Below are 19,135 nucleotides of genomic sequence, written 5' to 3'. Positions count from 1 at the left end.
TTTATTAATGAGCTCCCAGGCTCATTTGTGCACTGTGGGGATTTTCTTGGCTCCCACCCAAACACATACAAAAATGCAAGCATTAGCTCAATTGATCAGCTGACAGACAACATAAATTACGTACTTTCCAGAACCCTGGATACTATCGCACCTCTTAAGAAGAGGAAAGTCCGCTATAAGAAATTAGCACCCTGGTACAATGACCATACTCGTGCTCTCAAACAAGCTTCACGCCAACTTGAGCGCAAATGGCGTTCTACTAAATTGCAGGTATTCCTCCAGGACTGGAAAGACAGTCTACTAACTTATAAACATGCCCTCTCCACAGCACGTTCCTCATACTTCTCTACTTTAATAGATGAAAATAGAAACAATCCTAGGCACCTGTTTAACACTGTTGCCAGACTGACCAAGAATCAAGTTGATCCATGTGCCTCAATATCATTTAGTAGCAATGACTTCATGAATTTCTTTGATGACAAAATTATAAAAATCAGGGGCAAGATTCAAAGTTCTCCTACCACCCCTCATATAGGGTCTGCCCTTCCATCCGCTCAACGCATGGATGCAGAATCTTCAGAAGAATCTTCAGAAAGACAGGCGGCCTATCTGAACTCTTGTGCTCCAATAGATCTCATGGAGTTTAATGCCATAGTTAATTCCTCAAAATCTTCTACTTGTCTTCTAGACCCTATCCCTAAGAAGCTTTTCAGTGCAAAATTTTGGGTCTGACTAAATTATGTGCTGCTGCACCTGAATGAAAAAGTTAGGCGCACCAGTGCAACCAATGTAAAAAGTTAGTCTGGAGCCCTGTAAAACCAAGGAAGTTATACTTATTTTATACAATACCTTTGTCAGACCTCACTTACAGAATTGTGTGCAGTTCTGGGGACTGTACTACAAGAAAGATATAGAGGATCTGGAAAAGGTAGAAAGAAGGGAAACCAAACTGGTTCCTGGTATGAAAGATAAAAGTTTTGAGGAAAGACTTCAGATGCTTAACTTCTTCAAGCTTAGTAAAAGTAGACTCATGGTTATTTGATTGAGTCTTTTAAATTCATAAAGGGGATCAACAAAGTGAACTACAAGAGATTCTTCAGGTTCAGCTCTCTGTTCAACCCTATATTTCACTGCACAGATCCATAATCACTAATTCTATTTAATTAAGGTCACACAGTACACAGCACAACTCACCCCAGTGTCTGTAGTTTACAGTTTGGACTCATCAGTCCAGCACAGAGCAGCTTCACTCCTGAATCTCCCAGGTTATTGTTGCTGAGGTCCAGATCTCTCAGGGGTGAGTTTGATGACTGAAGAGCTGAGGCCACAATTTCACAGGACTTCTCTGTGAGGTCACAGTAGTTCAGTCTGCAAAGAAGAGTTTATATATTATTATATGATTAAATAGCGCAATATACTGTAAAATCTGATATGTGCAATGTAACAGTAATCGCGAGTGATGAAGAGTGATGTTGAGGATTTTAAGTTTGTGATGCTCTGAGGACGTTCTTTGCTACAATCTCCAACTGCAGCACTTTGGGCCTGAGAATTAGGCTAGACGTCCTGTTGGACAGAACTCTGACAGTTCTACAGATGAAATTCTTACCCAAATGCCCCCCTTTCTTCTGGCATTTGGCACAGATACAACCAAAATAAAAAGAAATAACATCTCTCAGAGTGGATAGTGAGTTAGGCTCTGCTTCTTTACTTTTGCTGGTAACTGTGACTAACTACTCACAGCATTGCAAGCCAACACACAGCCAGCACAATACAAAAGCCAGATTCACTTTAGAAACAGGAATGCAAAAAAGTGATCTGTTCACATATAACCAGGTACTGTAGTGCAGTCTGTCTGTTTTGCTGAGGTTATATATAACCATGTAGTGCAGTCTGTCTGTTCTGCTGGTGTTACATATAACCAGGTAGTGAAACCAAAGCTATGTAGGAACTGTTAATGATCCCTTTGAGTTCCTTTTGTTGGAATAGTGATACATTTGATGGTGCTGTCCAAGGAGACACCATTTAACTTTTTCCAGGCTTTAGGAAACTTCAGAACCTTGTACAGGCCAGACTTTAGCCTGAGATAAGCCACAGAATTACCTCAAAAACAGGCACTTTAACAGTCCCCTGAGAAGACCTCACCCTGACACCCATTATATCATACAATTTCTCTACCTTCCTGTATTCACTCTGTCTACAGGCACTATTGGATTCTGGGTCAGCCTACACCAGAATAAAGCAGAGACCAGGGTGGCACTACTGGCCTTGTAACATGGTGCATTTACTGCCTGCCCTAATCTCACAATACAGTAACACAAACATTTCATTCATAACCACACTTGCCTCTCTCAAACCAAACCCAGCATTACATTAATCAATGTTGAAAAAATACCTCATCTTCTTGAACAATGGAAGAGGGGTACAGACTGAGCAGGCACTGACTGACATTTAAAAGGAGGGGTTCTTTTTTCTACACAAACACAGTTCAAACTACTTCACCAAACTAAGTTAGATAAGAATAAGTGTAACACTTGTGTTTACTTGTCCAAGTCAAAGTTAAGGACAAATGTTAGCTCAATAAAGACCATAGGGGTGTTTGTATGGCTAATCTGCCAAAAAATCAGACCTTGTTATCCTACTAATAATGCAACTGACCAAACTCAGCTAAAAATTGGATTAATTAATATCAGATCATTAAGGCAATTCTTGTAAATGAATTAATTACTGATCACCACGTTGAAATCTTATGTGTAACTGAAACTTGCCTTAAAACTGTATATTGCCTTAAATGAATCCACCCCTCCTGGCTACAGCTATACTCACGTTCCCCGTCTGACGGGTCGTGGCGGTGGTGTTGCTACTGTATATCATTCTAATCTTTTTGATACTTTGAAATCCGGCTTCAAATGTAACTTTTTTGAAGAGCTTGATCTCAGTTTTGCACATCCACACAAAAAAGCAGTCCGTTTTATCCTTGCAATTGTATACAGACCACCAGGGCCATACAGTGGCTTTTTACTTGAGTTTGCTGATTTCCTTTCCAGCCTGGTTGTTAATTCAGATAAAGTAGTAATTGTAGGGGACTTCAATATTCACATGGATAGTGAAAGTGATCCTCTCAGATCAGCACTCTTGTCTATCACTGAATCTATTGGCTTTGATCAACATATACATCAGTCCACACATTCTCATAACCATACTCTTGATCTGGTCTTAACTTATGATACAGAAATAGCAAATATAGCAGTTATGCCTAAAAACCCTGTGCTATCAGACCATTATTTAATTACTTTCCAACTTTCACAAGTCTGTCATGTGTCACCAGATCCTTCATTCTACCTTAGCTGTAAGCTTTCCTCCAGGACTGCAAATGCTTTTATTAATGAGCTCCCAGGCTCATTTGTGCACTGTGGGGATTTTCTTGGCTCCCACCCAAACACATACAAAAATGCAAGCATTAGCTCAATTGATCAGCTGACAGACAATACAAATTACGTACTTTCCAGAACCCTGGATACTCTCGCACCTCTTAAGAAGAGGAAAGTCCGCTATAAGAAATTAGCACCCTGGTACAATGACCATACTTGTGCTCTCAGACAAGCTTGACGCCAACTTGAGCGCAAATGGCGTTCTACTAAATTGCAGGTATTCCTCCAGGACTGGAAAGACAGTCTACTAACTTATAAACATGCCCTCTCCACAGCACGTTCCTCATACTTCTCTACTTTAATAGATGAAAATAGAAACAATCCTAGGCACCTGTTTAACACTGTTGCCAGACTGACCAAGAATCAAGTTGATCCATGTGCCTCAATATCATTTAGTAGCAATGACTTCATGAATTTCTTTGATGACAAAATTATAAAAATCAGGGGCAAGATTCAAAGTTCTCCTACCACCCCTCATATAGGGTCTGCCCTTCCATCCGCTCAACGCATGGATGCAGAATCTTCAGAAGAATCTTCAGAAAGACAGGCGGCCTATCTGAACTCTTGTGCTCCAATAGATCTCATGGAGTTTAATGCCATAGTTAATTCCTCAAAATCTTCTACTTGTCTTCTAGACCCTATCCCTAAGAAGCTTTTCAGTGCAAAATTTTGGGTCTGACTAAATTATGTGCTGCTGCACCTGAATGAAAAAGTTAGGCGCACCAGTGCAACCAATGTAAAAAGTTAGTCTGGAGCCCTGTAAATCCAAGGAAGTTATACTTATTTTATACAATACCTTTGTCAGACCACACTTACAGAATTGTGTGCAGTTCTGGGGACTGTACTACAAGAAAGATATAGAGGATCTGGAAAAGGTTGAAAGAAGGGAAACCAAACTGGTTCCTGGTATGAAAGATAAAAGTTTTGAGGAAAGACTTCAGATGCTTAACTTCTTCAAGCTTAGTAAAAGTAGACTCATGGTTATTTGATTGAGTCTTTTAAATTCATAAAGGGGATCAACAAAGTGAACTACAAGAAATTCTTCAGGTTCAGCTCTCTGTTCAACCCTATTTTTCACTGCACAGATCCATAATCACTAATTCTATTTAATTAAGGTCACACAGTGCACAGCACAACTCACCCCAGTGTCTGTAGTTTACAGTTTGGACTCATCAGTCCAGCACAGAGCAGCTTCACTCCTGAATCTCCCAGGTTATTGTTGCTGAGGTCCAGATCTCTCAGGGGTGAGTTTGATGACTGAAGAGCTGAGGCCACAATTTCACAGGACTTCTCTGTGAGGTCACAGTAATTCAGTCTGCAAAGAAGGGTTTATATATAATTATATGATTAAATAGCGCAATATACTGTAAAATCTGATATGTGCAATGTAACAGTAATCGCGAGTGATTGAAGAGTGATGTTGAGGATTTTAAGTTTGTGATGCTCTGAGGACGTTCTTTGCTACAATCTCCAACTGCAGCACTTTGGGCCTGAGAATTAGGCTAGACGTCCTGTTGGACAGAACTCTGACAGTTCTACAGATGAAATTCTTACCCAAATGCCCCCCTTTCTTCTGGCATTTGGCACAGATACAACCAAAATAAAAAGAAATAACATCTCTCAGAGTGGATAGTGAGTTAGGCTCTGCTTCTTTACTTTTGCTGGTAACTGTGACTAACTACTCACAGCATTGCAAGCCAACACACAGCCAGCACAATACAAAGAAACAGGAATGCAAAAAAGTGATCTGTTCACATATAACCAGGTACTGTAGTGTAGTCTGTCTGTTTTGCTGAGGTTATATATAACCATGTAGTGCAGTCTGTCTGTTCTGCTGGTGTTACATATAACCAGGTAGTGAAACCAAAGCTATGTAGGAACTGTTAATGATGCCTTTGAGTTCATTTTGGAATAGTGATACATTTGATGGTGCTGTCCAAGGAAACAACTTTTTCCAGGGTTTAGGAAACTTCTGAACCTTGTACAGGTCAGACTTTAGCCTGAGATAAGCCACAGAATTACCTCAAAAACAGGCACTTTAACAGTCCCCTGAGAAGACCTCACCCTGACACCCATTACATCCTACAATTCCTCTACCTTCCTGTTTTAACTCTGTCTACAGGCACTATTGGATACTGGGTCAGCCTACACCAGAATAAAGTACAGACCAGGGTGGTACTACTGGCCTTGTAACATGGTGCATTTACTGCCTGACCTAATCTCACAATACAGTCAGTAACACAAACATTTAATTCATAACCACACTTGCCTCTCCAAAATCAAACCCAGCATTATATTAATTATAATGTTGAAAAAATATCTCATCTTCTTGAACAATGTAAGAGAGGTACAGACTGAGCAGGCTCTCTCTGGTCATCTCCCACTCACAAATTATCTATGCATGGACTAGGGATAAAAGGGGATTCTTCCCCCTTTTTAAAAAACATGGATTTGATTCAATCAACATTTGTCCTTAACTGACTGACATTTCAAAGGAGGGATTCTTTTTTTCTACACAAACACAGTTCGAACTACTTCCCCAAACGGAGTTAGATAAGAATAAAGCCGCGTTTCCACCGCAGGAACTATACCCCGGAACTAGGAACCTTTTGAGGAACTCAGTGCGTTTCCACCGCAGGAACTAGGGTCTAAATGTAGTTCTGGGGGCTTTGTTTTACCCCCCAAAACGTTCCTGCTCGGGGGGTAGTACTTTCCGAAAGTACAGGAACCTTTTGGGTGGAGCTTGCAGCGCTGAACATTTCTGATTGGTCGAGTACTCGTAGCATTTGTGTTGTATTTATTTTCCGCCATTACCCGCCATGTTTGAAAATATGCAGCGGCAAACCAATTAATTTTCATAATAACTTCAAATCAAACTTGTATGTTATGCGGCGCAGTAGCCTACTTTTGGTTATAGCCTGTCAACGTCTTGGAATTATAACGTGTGCTCTTCTGTTCTTTTCTTGCTTTAGTATTCGTTTTATAAAATGCTAAACATTCGTGCTGGGACAGCATATTACGTAGGCTACCAAAACATTCAAACGGATTAATTCGGTTGCTGAATATTTTCTTCCGGATTTTCTTTGTTAGCCCGTTGTAATTGACTCAAAACGTTTGATACAGTTATGTGAGGTATGCGGTAGTTCTGCATAATTAACATTGGTGATACAGTACAAGCAAACTGGAAATCACCTTCCGCACTTTTTATCCGGGTAAAATAACAGGTTAATTCTAGTAATCTTCCCTTTCGTTTTTTCACACTGCCGTAATTTTACTCAATTTTACTGCCATTTTTCAATTCCACGAAAAGACCAGGAAGACTATGGACTCATTTATTGTGCATGGTTCGCATTTGGAGGGCACACTTCGCTGCTCGGCTAGCAGTAACTTCGAAGGAAAGCAAACGGTGGCTGTACCACTACTAATTTACATTTTCACGCAAGTCCGAGTTTTCGTTGTATTCTTGTCATTTTGCGATTAGCCTATATGGAATTGACGACGAGAAAGTAATAAAACAGCAAATTGTTTACAACGTGTGCATGTTTTCTGCTGTTAATGAATGTGTTTGAGAGGATATATGAAAATCAATAAATACAAAAGTAACCATATATAGTCATTGTTGGTAACCCGTTGTATATAAGTGGAATAAACCCCTCCGGGCTGTCCCGGTTATTAGAAAATAATGGAGGCTACTTCAGTGGTAGTATGGGGTTACAGAAGATATCATGACAGATGGACCGACGACAACGTCAGTGGGCTAATTTGCCTAATCTTCGCGGTACTTTAGACCCCGGTGGAAACGCAGACAACCATTGGCTGAAGGAACCTTTTAGTTCCTGGTAAAGTAGTTCCTGGGACTGAAAGTTCCGGGTAATTTTGGTGGAAACGCGGCTTAAGTGTAACACTTGTGTTTACTTGTCCAAATCAAAGTTAAGGACACATGTTAGTTCAATAAAGACCATAGTGTTGGCCTGTAAAGCAAAAGTGAGCCTTTGATCTTGTGCCATTTGCCTGGCTTCTCAGCTGTGCCTTTTATGATCACAGTCTTGGATCTCTGGTCTTGATTCTTTAGCTGCTTATTTTACCATCCTGGGTCACAGTGGGACAGACAAGCTGTGATTCTGCGGTCCCTTTCATTCATTTTTTTCACAATTATATTATTTATTTTCCTTGTCCATCTAATTTTGTGTAAAGGAAGTGTAGCTTGTATTTTTTTATTTGATGGGGAATATGTTCATATTAATACTGTAACATACTATACCCTCCCTTCATTTAAATCTGCGAGTTGTATGTTTGGACCATTATTGATCCATCACATTGGTTTGCCTAACAAGGAATTCATGATGTATTTAAAGCTGGTATCTTTAATGATAATATGTAAATTAAATCTAATAAAATACATTTTACATGTTGGATTCATTTTTTACATTTGATGCTACTTCTGTATTCATTAAATGAGGGCACAATCTGTTAAAATAGCTTGACTCAAAAATCATAATTCTCACTTGCCTGACAATTTTATTGTATTCTATTTTCACTTTAACTATGAAGTGTTTATAAAAACATGCTGTCACTATCTACTTTAATTATTACACCATACTCACATGGCCTTCCTGCAGTGCCTGACTACTGGTACCAGTCTCTGATAACCTGCTGCTGATGTGTCGTAGGTCGTCAAGTCAAACTCATCTAGGATCTCTGACATCAGTAACATAAAGGCCAGGGCTGAGCATTGGTGTGGTTCCAGCTTTTCATTAGAGAGTTTTCCTGATCTCTGGAAATTCTTGATTTCCTCCACTAGAGAGCTGTCATTCAGTTCATTGAGACAGTGGAAAAGATTTATGGTCCTTTCTGCTGAAGATTCATCTTCGATCTTTGTCCTAATGTACTGGACTGTTCCCTTAATGCTCTGTGAACTGCTTCTTGTCTTTGTCAGTATTCCTCCTAATAGAGTCTGAATGGAGTCCAGAGAGAGGCCTAGAAGGAATCTGAGGAAAAGGTCCAGGTGTCCATTCTTACTCTCTAAGGCCAGATCCACTGCAGTCCTGTGTAACTCAGACAGCTGCACTTTTACTCTGCGTCTGCGAGGTTTTGATTGTTTTGTTGCTCTGAGTACATTTCTGTTCTTATGAACACATGAATGAAAGACAAACAAGGCAGCCAGATACTCCTGAATGCTCAGATGCACAAAGCAGTAGACCTTCTCCTCACCCAACCCACACTCCTCTTTAAAGATCTCTGTGCACACCCCAGAGTACACTGAAGCTTCACTGACATCAATGCTCATCTCTCTCAGGTCCTCTTCATAGAATATCAGATTGCCCCTTTCCAGCTGTAGTAAAGCCAGCCGCCCCAGTTTCAGGATGATTTTTGTATTTGATGCTGACTTTTTCTTTGGGGTTGTCTCATTGGTGCCATGATACTTCTCATTCTTCACATTAGTCTGAATGAGCAGGAAGTGTGTGTACATTTCAGTCAGAGTTTTGGGCAGGTCTCCACTCACTTTATCCAACATTGTCTCCAGAACAGTAGCAGAAATCCAACAGAAGACTGGTATGTGACACATGATGTAGAGACTCCTGGATGACTTTATGTGTGAGATTATTTTGCTAGCCTTGTTCCGATCTCCGATTCTCTTCCTGAAGTACTCCTCCTTCTGTGGGTCATTGAATCCTCGTACCTCTGTCACCTGGTGGACGCACTCAGGAGGGATCTGATTGGCTGCTGCTGGTCGGGAGGTGATCCAGAGGAGGGCAGAGGGAAGCAGATTCCCCTTAATGAGGTTGGTCAGCAGCACATCCAATGATGATGACTCTGTTATATCACAGCAAATCTCATTGCTTTGGAAATCTAGAGGAAGTCGACACTCATCCAGACCATCAAAGATGAACACAACTTTGACTTCATCATCTTCAAAACTTTTGATCTCTTTCAGTTGTGGAAAGTATTGCTGCAGAAGTTCCATGAGACTAAATTCTCTCTCCTTTTTCAGATTCAGATCTCGGAAAGGAAGAGTGAAGATGAAATCAATGTCCTGATTGGCTTTTCCATCTGCCCAGTCCAGAATGAACTTCTGCACAGAGACTGTTTTCCCAATGCCAGCGATGCCCTTAGTAAGCACGGTTCTGATTGGTTTCTCTTGTCTAGGTGAAGGCTTAAAGATGTCATTGCAGATGATTGCAGTCTCATGTGTGGTTTGTCTCTTCGATGCCATCTCAATCTGTCTGATCTCATGTTCATCATTGACCCCCCTACTTCCCCCCTCTGTGATGTAGAGCTCTGTATAGATCTCATTGAGGAGGGTTTGGTGGCCCTGCTTTGCTAAACCTTCAAATATGCATTCAAACCTCTTCTTCAGATGAGTTTTCAGTGCCTGCTGGGCTCTTTCTTTGAATTCATCTGAGGAGAGGAAATATGAGAACCAATGTTTAAAATAACAGAAATAGACAAAAAATACTTATGCAGAAAGTTTTCACAATGTTTTACACAGCTCTGAAAGTGTTGCACATTAAGTTGTAGCTATACATATGTAGTCAAATTGTAACTAATTTGGTAACAAGAGGTTATTACTGATTAACGCCAATGTAGGAAACATGGAACAGTTAACAATATTTTTGATTACACATGCGAAACAAGGCCAGCCCTGTTACATCTCTTCTGTTAATATGAAATAATTCTGTATCATGAGGACACATTGTGAAATTAACAGGCAAGGTTTACTTGTTATGTATCATGAAGATATGCCCTATATGCTATAACTGCACCTTCACGTAGTGTTGCCCATACCTCTAGTAGTGTTTCACACTTCTCACAAACTGTTGTACACACAACAATGAAAACATAAAAACGATTCATTTCCATTTCAACATTCAATTTCTTAATTGTTCATAGTATGATGAGTCTTTAAGGTAAATATGGTCCTCATGGGTCATGCAGTAATTTAATTATCTTAGAATTATTATGATCGGTGCTCTTTAATCCAGGATAAAACCTCAGGGCAGTCAGTCTGATGGGACAGTGGTTTAGTAACTGGCTTTTGATCCCAAGGCTCCTGGTTTTAAAGTCTTTCGGAAACATTTAATCTCATGTGCATTTGATTGCCCCCATTATTACTGCTGGATGCTATATTTGAATTGAAATGCCTTCCTGTACATGTTGTGTGTGATGTTTTTTATATGCAATACTGTTGATGTAAAACACTATTATCAAAGTGTGAATACTATAAATCAGTACTCTGTTATTTTGTACTATTTGTTTGCTAAACTAATTTCAGCATTCTAATAGCCACAGTAGCAATGAGAGAAAATTCTTACTGTGCTGCTCATCTCTCTCCAGTGGGTCAGTGACATCCTTCTTCTTCATGTTCCTCAGGATATGGAGTGTGATCTTCAGAGACCCCTCAATGCCACAGGTCTCCAGCATCTTCTCAACTATGTACAGGGCCTCAGGATCCTCCTGCCCTCTCTCAGTGCATTCTGGGTAATCAGCAATTTGACGACTCTTGAACAATTCCTTCATCTTCATGAACGTATCCAGTACAGAAGGATCTTCAGGAAGACTATTAAAGCATTCTGGGCAACCCTGACTCAGATGGCTCTGAAACAGTTTCAACTTTTCAGTCTTCTTCAGCTTCATCAGAGTGCGCAGGAGAGACTGAAATAAACACATTTAGAGGTGTGCTGTATCAGAGTGAAATAAATACATGAAGAGGGTATGCTGTCTCAGTGTGAAATAAACACATGAAGAGGTGTGCTGTATCAGTGTGAAATAAACACATGAAGAGGTGTGCTGTCTCAGTGTGAAATAAACACATGAAGAGCTGTGCTGTATCAGAGTGAAATAAACACATGAAGTGGGTTGCTGTATCAGAGCCATGGAAACAAAGCCTTGCTTTATTATGGGTGGCAGTGTAGTATAATGGGTAAGGAGCTGGTCTCGTCAGAGGTTTGAATCCCAGGTAGGACACTGCTGTTGTACCCTTGAGCAAGGTACTTAACCTGCATTGCTTCAGTTCATATCCAGCTGTATAAAAGGAAGCAATGTAAATGCTGTGTAAAAAGTTGTGTAAGTCGCTCTGAATAAGAGTGACTGCTAAATGCCTGCAATGTCTCATGTTTTCTCTTGTAGGAAGGCCAGAACAGGAAAAGATACTTTAGAACACAACATGCAGCAGGTCTAAAGCCTATATTCGAAATGCAGCTTTTGCTCCTGATTTATGTTTTTTAGGGACACTACTTGTGATGAATCACGAATGTCCTTGGAATAATTTAGTTGTTGAGTTGAATTAAGTTTCTCAGTGCAACACATTTTTTAATGCTAACTATACAAACTGAGTGCTGAGTGATCACTAGGGCCGTTTACATTCCCCCACAAGCGGACACGACGATGCTTTGTCGGTGTTACATGATGTGCTAAGCGGACTACAGACCAAGCATCCAGACGCTGCCCTCATCGTGGCAGGGGACTTCAACAAGGCAAACCTTAAAAAAGTTATGCCAAACTTTTACCAACACGTCAAATGTCCTACCCGAAAGGACAAGATACTTGATCACTGCTATTCACCGTTCAAGGAGGGCTACAAGGCTACCTCTCTACCATCAGACAAATCAGACCATGCCGCCATCTTCCTGATAACAGAATACAAACAACGGAGGGTACGGGAAGAGGTGGTGTCGCGAGAGGTCAAGCGCTGGACCGCCCAATCAGAGGCCACTCTACAGGACGCGCTGGACGACGTCGACTGGGACAGGTTCCAGTCCACCTCTGATGACGTCAACGTGTTTACGGAAGTGGTGACCGGCTTCATTACAACGGTGGTGGACAAAGTTATCCCTACGGTGAAAGTTAAGTGTTTTCCTAACCAGAAACCGTGGGGTGACAGATCCATCCGCGTTGCTCTGAACGCACGCACCACTGCCTATAACGCGGGACTGGTGTCTGGGGACATGACGGAGTACAAGGCGGTGTCCTACAGGCTGAGGCGAGCAATCAAGGATGCGAAGCATCGCTACAAGGACAGAGTGGAGTCTCAGTTCCAGCAGTGAGACACCCGACGCGTGTGACAAGGACTACGGGACCTTACAGACCATAAGGGCAGGCGCCCCCCTATGGTGAGAGCTGACACTACTCTGGCAGACGAGGCTAATGATGCTAACATTAGCCCGGCGGCTAGCACAGTTAGCGTGTATAACACGAGTTCCCCCCTGGAGCTGAAAGCTCACTTGTCCTGTCAGAGCACTATGTAAGGGGAGCCTTGAAACGGGTGGACACCAGGAAAGCAGCAGGGCCAGATGGAATCTCCGGATAAGTCCTCAAGACCTGTGCTGATCTCCTGGCTCCTGTGTTCATCACCATAATCAACCTCTCCCTGGCCCAGTCCGTGGTCCCCACATGCCTCAAGAGGTCCACCATTGTCCCTGTACCCAAGAACACCGACACTGTGGTGAGAAAGGCAAGGCAGCGCCTGTGTCACCTCAGACAGCTGAGGAAGTTCAGAGTCTCTAAGAAGATCCTGAAAACCTTCTACTCTGCAACCATTGAGAGAATCCTGCTGGGGAACATCACCGTCTGGTGCGGGAACTGCTCCTCTCTGGACCGGAGAGCCCTGCAGAGGGTGGAGCGGTCAGCTGAGCGTACCATGGGGACCACACTCCCCACTCTGCAGGACCTGTACCCCAGGAGGTGCTTAAGCAGAGCAAAGAGGATTAAACAACGGACTGTTTGAGCTGCTGTGGTCAGGCAAATGCCTGCGCAGCCACAGGACCAGCACTGAGAGACTTAGGAGGAGCTTCCTCCCTCAGGACATCAGTGCGTTTAACTGCACTGCCAGGACAACTGTCCTGAAATAGTATTTTCACCTCAAGCACATAGCACCTTTACCTCAATGTACACTGCAGCACCTTACCATCCCACGGTTTACTTTGTATTTTTCTTTTTTCTTTATTGTACTTATTGAATTATACATCATAGGTTGCACTGCTTCCTATGACTTATTTTAGGAATTATTTTAGGACTTACTTTTTTAAAACTTATTTGTATTGCTCTTTTTTTTTTTAAATAACTGCTCCTTATGTTCTTCTCTTTTAATTTGTATTCATATATTATATTATGTTATTATTTTTATTTTATTTCTCTGTATATTGTTATTATTGAAGCGTTGTGTTGCAATCTACAAGGAGTTTGTCTCACCAGCATATCACTGTATGTACATGTATATGCATGTGACAAATAAAGCCTTTGAACTTTGAACTTTAAAACATTCTGTTTGGAGATTTCCACTGTCATCGTTTTTGGATCCTAAAAAAGAATCCAGTCGTTCTGTGAGCCAAAGAGGGCCAGAGAACTTTTTATAAACTTTAATTAACCTGATTACATATTCAATCTGATCATCTGAAAGTCAAATCAATTTCAAATATTGAAATAGAAAAAATATATATCATACCTGTTTTAAGTGGGAAAGTTTCTCTGAACTCTCCTTGTCTAAACGACATGAATACAGTGCGCAGGGAATCCTGTGGATAAATCATGAGACACAACGTAGTTAAACTCGTTTACTGTAGCTCTAACTCACAGCACATGGAGACAGAGCTTCCAGGTAAACTCATCTCCATACTGCAGCTCTAACTCACAGTACATGGAGACAGAGCTTCCAGTTAAACTCATCTCCATACTGCAGCTCTAACTCACAGTACATGGAGACAGAGCTTCCAGTTAAACTCATTTTATTGCAGCTCTAACTCATAGCAAATGGAGACAGAGCTTCCAGTTAAACTCATCCTCTTACTGCAGCTCTAACTCACAGCACATGGAGGCAGAGCTTTCAGTTAAACTCATCCCGTACTGAAGCTCTTGCTCACAGCACATCTGAATATGACATAATATTTACATATACACATAAAAAATGCCAGTGACATCGAAGTATAATTAAACAGTAGTGTCAGTATGAACCTGCTTAATTACCTGAGATAACCTGTGATCTCTCCGCTGAACTTCACAGAAAGATCCATTGATTGATCACTCTTCATAGACAGGCAGCTGGGTACAGGTGACCCTGCTCTTTCTACCTGGTCCCTGTGAACAAAACATAGAGACAGAGTTTCCAGTTAAACTCATCCTCATACTGCAGCTCTAACTCACAGCACATGGAGACAGATCGTCCAGTTAAACTCATCTTCTTACTGCAGCTCTCTAACTCACAACACATGGAGACAGAGCTTCCATTTAAACTCACAGTCTAACTGCAGCTCTAACTCACAGCACATGGAGACAGAGCATCCAGTTAAACTCATCGTCTTACTGCAGTTCTAACTCACAGCACATGGAGACAGAGCTTCCAGTTAAACTCATCCTCTTACTGCAGCTCTAACTCACAGCACATGGAGACAGAGCATCCAGTTAAAGTCATCGTCTTACTGCAGTTCTAACTCACAGCACATGGAGACAGAGCTTACAGTTAAACTCATCCTCTTACTGCAGCTCTAACTCACAGCACATGGAGACAGAGCTTCCAGTTAAACTCATCCTCTTACTGCAGCTCTAACTCACAGCACATGGAGACAGAGCTTCCAGTTAAACTCATCCTCTTACTGCAGCTCTAACTCACAGCACATGGAGACAGATCTTCCAGTTGAACTCATCTTCTTACTGCAGCTCTAACTCACAGCACATCCGAATGCGATATAAAACACATCATGACACTTTAAAATGAGTTAATACACACATATTTACGAGAATGTGCTATCATACACCCCACTAAACCAAAACGTAGCCACTGAGATTTAAGTTTTATTCAATCGTAGTGTCATTATGAACTTGTTTCATTACCTTTGATCACCTGTGAACTCTCCTCTGAAGTTGATTGGATGAAGCATTGAATGATCACTCTTCATAGACAGACAGCTGGGTACAGGTGACCCTGCCCTCTCTACCCGGACCCTGTGAACAAACATGGAGACAGAGCTTCCAGTTAAACTCATCTTCTTACTGCAGCTCTAACTCACAGCACATGGAGACAGAACTTCCAGTTAAACTCATCCTCTTACTGCAGCTCTAACTCACAGCACATGGAGACAGAGCTTCCAGTTAAACTCATCTTCTTACTGCAGCTCTAACTCACAGCACATGGAGACAGACCTTCCAGTTAAACTCATCCTCTTACTGCAGCTCTAACTCACAGCACATGGAGACAGAGCTTCCAGTTAAACTCATTCTCTTACTGCAGCTCTAACTCACAGCACATGGAGACAGAGCTTCCATTTAAACTCACACTAACTGCAGCACTAACTCACAGCACATGGAGACAGAGCTTCCATTTAAACTCACACTAACTGCAGCACTAACTCACAGCACATGGAGACGAAGCTTCCAGTTAAACTCATCCTCTTACTGCAGCTCAAACTAACAGCACATGGAGACAGACCATCCAGTAAAACTCATCGTCTTACTGCAGCTCTAACTCACAGCACATGGAGACAGAACTTCCAGTTAAACTCATCGTCTTACTGCAGCTCTAACTCACAGCACATGGAAACAGAGCTTCCAGTTAAACTCATCGTCTTACTGCAGCTCTAACTCACAGCACATGGAGACAGAGCTTCCAGTTAAACTCATCCTCTTACTGCAGCTCTAACTCACAGCACATTAACTCACTGATTCATGCATTTTTACCTCTTTCTCGCAGGGCCGTGGGTTCCATCGTCAGTCTCGGTCTCCTCTGAGCAACTCATTTTAGAAACAGCGCCCCCTCTCTCAGGACACCTGAACACACCAGATCAGATTCACAAGTGGGTTCTGACCCAAATTGGCAGACCTGTAAATACACACAAGAAGAACATGATAACACACAGACATAATAATACACTGTGAGGGCCACATAATGTAAACGTTTAACACAAAAAGGTCATTTAATTAAGTCTGGTGCATTAAAATATGTACGCACCATATTATGTTATTTGTGCATTTTATCCCACTGATATACTCAATGTATGTATCGATAATGAGTCCTTTGCGAAGTATCGCAAATTTGTATGCCGGCCCTTTAAGAGTTGCGCTCAAGCAGCAAACAGGTGGTGACGGGCCAGGTGACAGGTTTTTTTAAATAGATTGGGGGCAAGAGGTAGCAACGGAGAATGGAGTAAAGGGGAGTCAGCAGAAAATAATCAAGAATCCTGAGATTTGTTGGCGTTTTTGTTTGGATTGTATTTTTTTCAATCTACAATTATTCAACACAGCTCCAAGACACGAAAACGAGTAACCTGCTGAACATACGTTTTAAAAGAATTCTCCTCTACTGCATCAGGAGGGTGAGCCGATGATTTTTTTTTTTTTTGCTTCTTTGAATGCAATGCATTGCTTAATTATTTGTTTTTGGAGAGGAAAGAAGATTTTTGCACTTATCCATTAATTTTGGTTTCGGGAATTATTATTTTTGGCACGTTTTCTGGATTTGTGTTTCGTGGATACCTGGCAACTAAACTAAACTCGGACTTCAACTTGAACTGTTATTCAACGGACAATCAGTCACTATTTCACATTGCCAGTTGAGTAATGATTGTACCTGGGTTTATGTTTTCCTGATCAAATATTTGCCATATCGTTATTTTGTTGTTTTTTTTTGTTTGTTTGTTTGTTTATTGTTTGGTTGCCTCTGTTGTAATATATAAATTCCGCTCGATTAGATTCCTGTGAATATAGCGTGTTAATTCTGTTTAAATTGGTTTGAATTTGTTATAACACACACACACACACACACATACATCAAATCTCATAGAACAGACAGGGACAAATCTGGAATTTAACTGAGCCATAAACTTGTACAGCAATACAATTCCTTCCAAAATATTCTGCACCCATGATAACAATTACTAAGACCGTTCAATATAAGGATTACCAGTGCTGAGGTATATTTTCATTGTCCAACATACAGAATATATTCAATGATTTAATGGAAACTACTAAAATGACACATTTCTCAGATGATACAATTTTACAAAAATTGTGCGTCACAATTATTGGCACCCCTGTATTTGGTACTGTGTGCACCCTCCCCTCGCAGGGATAATGGCACTGAGTCTTTTTACATAACGTCTCATAAGACCAGAGAACACATTGGGAGGGATCTTAGACTCTTCCTCCACCCACAATCTTTCCAGATCCTTGTTTATCCGTGCTTATGGGCTGTGCTGTTCAATAGAGTCACAGGTTTTCAGGGAGTTTCAGCAGTCTTTAGACTGTTGTAGCCATTGCACAATGATGCTTCTGCATCATTAACCTTTTTATTTGTGGATTGTAACGTGAATTTGGGGTCATTGTCTTGCTGAAAGATCCACTAGTTTCAGTCTGCTGGCAGAGGTAGTCAGGTTTAGGGCTAAATTGTCCTGGTACTTGGGTAGAGTTCACGATGCTGCTTTCCTTAACAAGGGCCCCAGGACCAGTGTGAGCAAAGTAGCCCCATAACATTAAAGATCCACCACCGTATTTTTCTTTTCAGTATATGCATCCTTAAATCCATCCTACATATTCCTGGACATGGTTGTGAGGGGGCCTGCAGCCTGTCCCAGCATGCATTGGACAAGAGGCAGGAAAAAACCCTGAACAGTTCACCAGTCCATCACAGAGCACACACACCATGAACTTACACACTCATACATTCAAGCAATTTAGTGTCTCCAATTAGCTTAACCTGCATGTCTTTGGACTGTGGGAGGAAACCCATGCAGACATGAGATGAGAATATGCAAACTCCACGCACACCACCATGCTGCCCTCCAGCAGTTTTATACTTCTTCATTATTGCCCTCACAGTAGTAACTAGCATCTTCAGTTTATTTTTTGATCCATTGGCCTGATTTTCAAAGGTCAGCAACCATTTTAATTTAGTTCGTCAGTTCTTTGTCTTTCTCTGTGGCAAAGATGAAAAATGGGTTTCACAACCAAGTTCTCAGTTTAATCCACCAGTGAAACAGGAAGCCATGGAATGCCACAAGAGTTTCTCTTAATATTGATGTAGATTTAGTTTGATTTTATTTTATTTGTAAGAATCTTTAGGGGTGCCAATTATTTTTATATATTTTTGGGAAATAAAAACCCTACCTGAATCCAACCGTCACACTAGAGGGCGCCAGTTCCCCAATCTTAGTTTGTTTTCTGTTCCTGTTTAGTGCTAATTAAGGAGTTGTGTCGCAAACATTTAATAGCCTGACCAGATTCACATTACAGGTATCTGTAACTGATTTATGATTAGTCAAAGAGCTAATTTAAGATCTAACTGCATTTACCTGCATGGGAGCGTGAGCAACCATTCTCAATGTGACAACCATTTCGTTTCACTTTTGTGACTGGTAGGCTATATTCCTTTATTTATTTCAATTCCAACCTTGGTAATGAAGTAATATTTTTCACCGAGTTGTCCACGTTCATATAGCCTGCATGAAACAACACGGTAAGAACGCACGGGGCGAAGTATCTAAGGTGCGCTTTTAGTAGTCCATCTGCGGAACATTGTAGTTTTACCACGGCAGACTCACGTCAATAACATCCGCCGTCGCATAAATACGTGGCCTAGTGTAAGTGCAGTCGGATTCTCTTAGCACCGCGGTTGTCCTATTGAATTTATCTCCACGTCTTTTCTTAACCTCATGACGCTTTCCACCGAGGTCAAAGAAAAGTGGTTAGGAAAAGACATAGGACGTAATTTTTTGAATATTCGG

At 41.3% G+C, this 19,135-nt stretch overlaps 1 protein-coding gene and 1 long non-coding RNA gene across 5 annotated transcripts in view; one reads left to right on the top strand and one right to left on the bottom strand.

Annotated features, from left to right (window-relative positions):
* LOC135245748 (uncharacterized) overlaps positions 1 to 19,135 on the top strand; it is a 516,260-nt gene that overhangs the window by 366,317 nt on the left and 130,808 nt on the right. The window lies entirely within an intron of this gene.
* The window catches only part of LOC135245707 (NACHT, LRR and PYD domains-containing protein 12-like), a 343,935-nt gene that overhangs the window by 241,438 nt on the left and 83,362 nt on the right, over positions 1 to 19,135 (bottom strand). For 2 of the 4 annotated variants that reach the window (XM_064318951.1, XM_064318954.1), the window contains 5 exons: positions 13,870 to 13,939; positions 10,742 to 11,081; positions 8,033 to 9,827; positions 4,570 to 4,743; positions 1,195 to 1,368 (listed from right to left, as the gene is read on the bottom strand). In XM_064318951.1, the coding sequence (XP_064175021.1) occupies positions 1,195 to 1,368; positions 4,570 to 4,743; positions 8,033 to 9,827; positions 10,742 to 11,081; positions 13,870 to 13,939 (2,553 nt within the window). Of the gene's footprint in view, positions 1 to 1,194; positions 1,369 to 4,569; positions 4,744 to 8,032; positions 9,828 to 10,741; positions 11,082 to 13,869; positions 13,940 to 14,387; positions 14,499 to 16,094; positions 16,238 to 19,135 lie in introns of those variants that run through there. The other 2 variants (XM_064318952.1, XM_064318953.1) reach the window with 2 other exon arrangements.

The sequence above is a fragment of the Anguilla rostrata genome, chromosome 19 (genome assembly GCF_018555375.3).
Source record: "Anguilla rostrata isolate EN2019 chromosome 19, ASM1855537v3, whole genome shotgun sequence".
Lineage (NCBI taxonomy): Eukaryota > Metazoa > Chordata > Actinopteri > Anguilliformes > Anguillidae > Anguilla > Anguilla rostrata.
The sequence above is the reverse complement of the archived record's forward strand: the minus strand, read 5'-3'. Positions and strand labels throughout refer to the sequence as shown.